The sequence below is a fragment of the Myotis davidii genome, unplaced genomic scaffold (genome assembly GCF_000327345.1).
Source record: "Myotis davidii unplaced genomic scaffold, ASM32734v1 scaffold135, whole genome shotgun sequence".
Taxonomy (NCBI): domain Eukaryota; kingdom Metazoa; phylum Chordata; class Mammalia; order Chiroptera; family Vespertilionidae; genus Myotis; species Myotis davidii.
Window position 1 is genome coordinate 12534392 of NW_006289813.1, and position 4622 is coordinate 12539013.

The following is a 4622-nucleotide window of genomic DNA, read 5'->3' on the forward strand; positions in this document are numbered from 1 at the left end:
GATCATTGGGAACCATTTTAGAAGTTGCTTCTATACAAGGATAGGATAACTCCTTTTTTTTTTTTTTTGGAAATCTTTTATTTTTTTGCTTTTTAACCCATATTCTTTTTGATGACAAGCCATCTTCTGTAGGCTTCATTAATTATCTCAGCATACTGGAATGTGGGGTTTTTAGGAAATAGTGGTGATTTTTAGGTTTCCATGTAGTCCAGAATCTATCAACCAGAGAGTCTTTAACTTGGATTTTAAAATCTAAATGTATTACACACTTACCATGCCTGTGTAACTATTAAGAGTGTGCCAAGATATTTCCAAATTTTCTTAACAGTTTGATATTTAGAAAGATTTCAGTGTCTAGTGAAAACTTGAACTTTTTCTTGTCCTCTTTAAAATTACATGTAATAGTGCCAAACACCAGTTTTCAGGTACTTCATTATAAGTGCTTGTATGTTAACACTCACCAGGCAGTTCTTTATATGCTAAAGAGTTTTTAAAATACCCTTGATGATTTGACTTGCAAATGCTTTTTTTTGAAATTAAAATAGGTCATGTATACTGTTTTGCTCTAAGTCACATTTATCCCCTTAGGGAATTCTTAATTGATTAGAGTCATACTTGCTGAGTGCTTGAAGTCTACCTCTGTCATTGTGTAGATGAGAAAATGGAGACTTAAAGAGGATATTAAATGACCACCTTAAAGTCCCTTAATTATTTATTGGGGTGGGGTGGGGGTTAGTGTTCAGGTCTTTCAACATCTGGTCCAGCTAGATTTTTTTTTTTTTAAAATATATTTTATTGATTTTTTACAGAGAGGAATGGAGAGAGATAGAGAGTTAGAAACATCGATGAGAGAGAAACATGGATCAGCCGCCTCCTGCACATCCTCCACTGGTGAAGTGCCCGCAACCCAGGTACATGCCCTTGACCGGAATCGAACCTGGGACCCTTCAGTCCGCAGGCCGACGTTCTATCCACTGAGCCAAACCGGTTTCGGCCCAGCTAGATTTTTTTAAAAAATATATTTTATTGATCTTTTACAGAGAGGAAGGGAGAGAGATAGAGAGTTAGAAACATTGATGAGAGAGAAACATCGAGCAGCTGCCTCCTGCACATCTCCTACTGGGGATGTGCCCGCAACCCAGGTATATGCCCTTGACTGGAATTGAACCTGGGACCTCTCAGTCCGCAGGCCGACGCTCTATCCCCTGACCCAAACCGGTTTCGGCAAGCTAGATTCTTCTTACATCTCAGTGACACTCTGTGAAGATTTTTATTACCTAATCAATTTCTCGTTATAGTTTTATTCTGATTTTATATTTCTTGTTTAGCCATTTTTGGTAATTTATGTCTTTTTTTTCCAGGAACTTGAACATTTTGTCTAGATTGTCTAATTTATTGTCATGAATTGTTTATAGTATTCTCTTCTAATCCTTTAATTTCTGTCCTTTTATTTTTTATTTTAGTAATCTTATTCTTTCCCTTTGATTGCTTTGAATTTAGTTCTTTTTCTAAAAATATATATTTTTTTATTGATTTCAGAGAGGAAGGGAGAGGGAGGGGGAGATGGAAACATCAGTGATGAGAGAAAATTATTGATTGGTTGCTTCCTACATGCCCCACACTTGGGGATCAAGCCCGCAACCCAGGCATGTGCCCTGACGGAAAATCAAACCATGACCTCCTGGTTCATAGGTTGATGCTCAACCACTGAACCATGCCGGCCAGGCAAATCTCCCTCTTCAAACTGATATTTTTGTTTATTTCCTTGTTACTTCCTTAATCTAAATTCTCATTTTCCCAAAACCTTCATTCTCAGGGGTGGTAACTTCCTTAGGCTAAGTCCTTGTGTCAGTAGTGAAGGCCCAAGGATCCTGATGGTCAGTTATCTTCTGAAATACACAGATTAACAACCACGGTGGCCTGACAAAGTACTGACTTTGAGAAAGTGCCAGAACCAAGGGTCTTAGAGTTTAGGCCTTCTTAATCCTAGGCCCTCCATTCTTTACAGAATGAATTTGCCTGCTCTTCTTTTTACCAAGATGTCCCAAGGAGATCCTGGGAAAGTATCTGGGGTGTGTATCTAAGGCATCCCTTGAGATAAACTTTAACTGTGCAGGTGTGGGATGTTCAAGTAGTTACTAGCGAAGAGACTACTCTACGAAAGCAGGACCAGAGAGCAGGCTTAGGACCAACAAAGACCAGGGACTTTACTTTTCTTTTTTTTTTTTTTTAATATTTTTTATTCATTTCAGAGAGGATAGAAGAGGGAGAGAGAGCGAGAAACATCAATGATGAGAGAGATTCATATATCGACTGCCTCCTGCACACTCCCCACTGGGGACCGAGCCCGCAACCCGGGCATGTGCCCTAGACCGGAATCGAACCTGGAACCCTTTGGTTTGCAGGTTGACCCTCTACCCACTGAGCCAAACCGGCCAGGGCAAGACCAGGGACTTTAATTTAAATTTTAAGCGTACGCAAAATAATTCAATTGACTGCCAGAGGAATCACACCACATGAAACATATGCAGTTGCAAATCACACAGCTTTTTCATTACACAAATTCCTGAGCTGTGGGTACAAGCTTAGTTATGGATCCCTGTGGTGCTGAGCTCACACAGCACAAGATTATGCTATCCTGTCCTGACTTTTAACTAGAACCAGTTGTAGCTTCTGCTTCCTCTTCAGAGTTGGGTGCTTTAAGTTGATAGCTGGCAACCTTGCTGGCAAAATTTATGGCGTCATAATTTAGACAACTCCCAGTTATTCACTCTCAAAGAGTGCCCCGACTTCATCTGGTTGATTCCTGATAGATTTGAGTAACCCCAGATCCCTAGGTGTCTATCAATCTCATTGTCTGGCTGTTCTTTCACTTTGGACATAGGCTCTTAAATTTCTCTTTGGAGGCCCATCTGATCGTTTTACTATTTCTCATTCAGAATTTAAGGCATGAGCTCATACATAAATTTTCTAATATAGTCTTCCAAAATTAACTTTGTATTTTCATCGTAGACTGCATTGAATGAATGATATTCTAATTCTTCCTGAGGCCACATTGGGCTAGATGGTTTTTCCTGAGCTGCTTAACTTGCACATGTATACTGATGATAAACCACTGTAATCTGAGGTTAACTGTGTTGTCGAATCCTGGTCCTTGCAATATGGAGGAGTTTAATAAACATAGAACTTAATGAAGAATGAAAGATACTATATATTTAAACCTCTGATTTCTAAAGTATTTCTACTGCAGGTAAGGATAAGTAGTGAGAAGACGGTAAACCCCTGAAAATCCTAGATTAGTAATGCATAGTAATTGTATTTTTTTCAATATTGTATTTAAAATTATTATGGCAAGATACGGAAGGTAAAAGGCACCAAATGGTTAAGAATATTTCTATTTTTGTCTCTGAGTTAAAAGTAAATTAGCTATTTTGTTTCCTTTTTTTAAATAGGGTTACACTTCATTTTGGAATGACTGTATATCATCTGGATTACGTGGCTGTATGTTAATTGAATTAGCATTAAGAGGAAGGTTACAACTAGAGGCTTGTGGAATGAGACGTAAAAGTCTATTAACGAGAAAGGTAAGAGGAGTGCTAAATAAATATATCCTTATTAAAGAGTTTGTGCTGCCTAAAATGAAGAGTTTTTCTACTAATAGCTTTCAAAAATTAAAGTGGAAGTTGATTTTAAAGTTAAATCTTTATTAAATTATGATTCTGTATCTTTTTTTCATTCTTGGTTTCCTGGTTCTTTGTGTGTAACGAGTAATGTAATTCATTGCTATGATCACTGGTCATTGCTTCTCACATATTCAAAAAGACTCCACACTTTTTTTGTTGTTAATATATTTTATTGATTTTTTACAGAGAGGAAGGGAGAGAGATAGAGAGTTAGAAACATTGATGAGAGAGAAACATCGATCGGCTGCCTCCTGCACATCTCCCAGTGGGGATGTGCCCACAACCCAGGTACATGCCCTTGACCGGAATCGAACCTGGGACCCTTCAGTCCGCAGGCCGACGCTCTATCCACTGAGCCAAACCGGCTTCGGCAAGACTCCACACTTTATTTCCTGCTTCTGAAAGCTGTAATTTGGAAAGACTTGACATAACTTTCATTGTGCTTCTTGGGGCCATTGTGTTTCAAAACTTTTTTCTTTAATAGAGTGTCCTAATGAAATCTAAAATGTTTAGGTCAGAATGGAAACTTTCTTATTTATCCTCACCTGAGGATATGTTTCTATTGATTTTATTATTTTTAATTAAATCTTTATTGTTCAGATTATTACAGTTGTTCCTCTTTTTTCCCCCCATAGCTCCCCCCCACCCGGTCCCCACCCCACCCTCTGTCCTTCCCCCGGCCACCCACTGTTCTTATCCATAGGTGTACAATTTTTGTCCAGTCTCTTCCCACCCCCCTCACACCCCTTCCCCCCCACCCAGAATAGTCAGTCCACTGCCTTTCTATGCCCCTGATTCTATTATAATCACCAGTTTATTCTGTTCATCAGATTATTTATTCACTAGATTTTTAGATTCACTTGTTGATAGATGTGTATTTGTTGTTCTTAATTTGTTTCTTTACCTTTTTCTTCTTCTTCCTCTTCTTAAAAGATCCCT

At 38.5% G+C, this 4622-nt stretch overlaps 1 protein-coding gene across 1 annotated transcript in view; it reads left to right on the top strand.

Annotated features, from left to right (window-relative positions):
- The first annotated feature begins 3429 nt into the window (after positions 1-3429).
- The window catches only part of GOLPH3 (golgi phosphoprotein 3), a 19605-nt gene continuing 18412 nt past the window's right edge, over positions 3430-4622 (top strand). Inside the window, exon 1 of the mRNA XM_015563102.1 lies at positions 3430-3584. Coding sequence (XP_015418588.1) covers positions 3504-3584 — 81 coding nt within the window. The 5' untranslated portion in view covers positions 3430-3503. The remainder of the gene's footprint in view (positions 3585-4622) is intronic.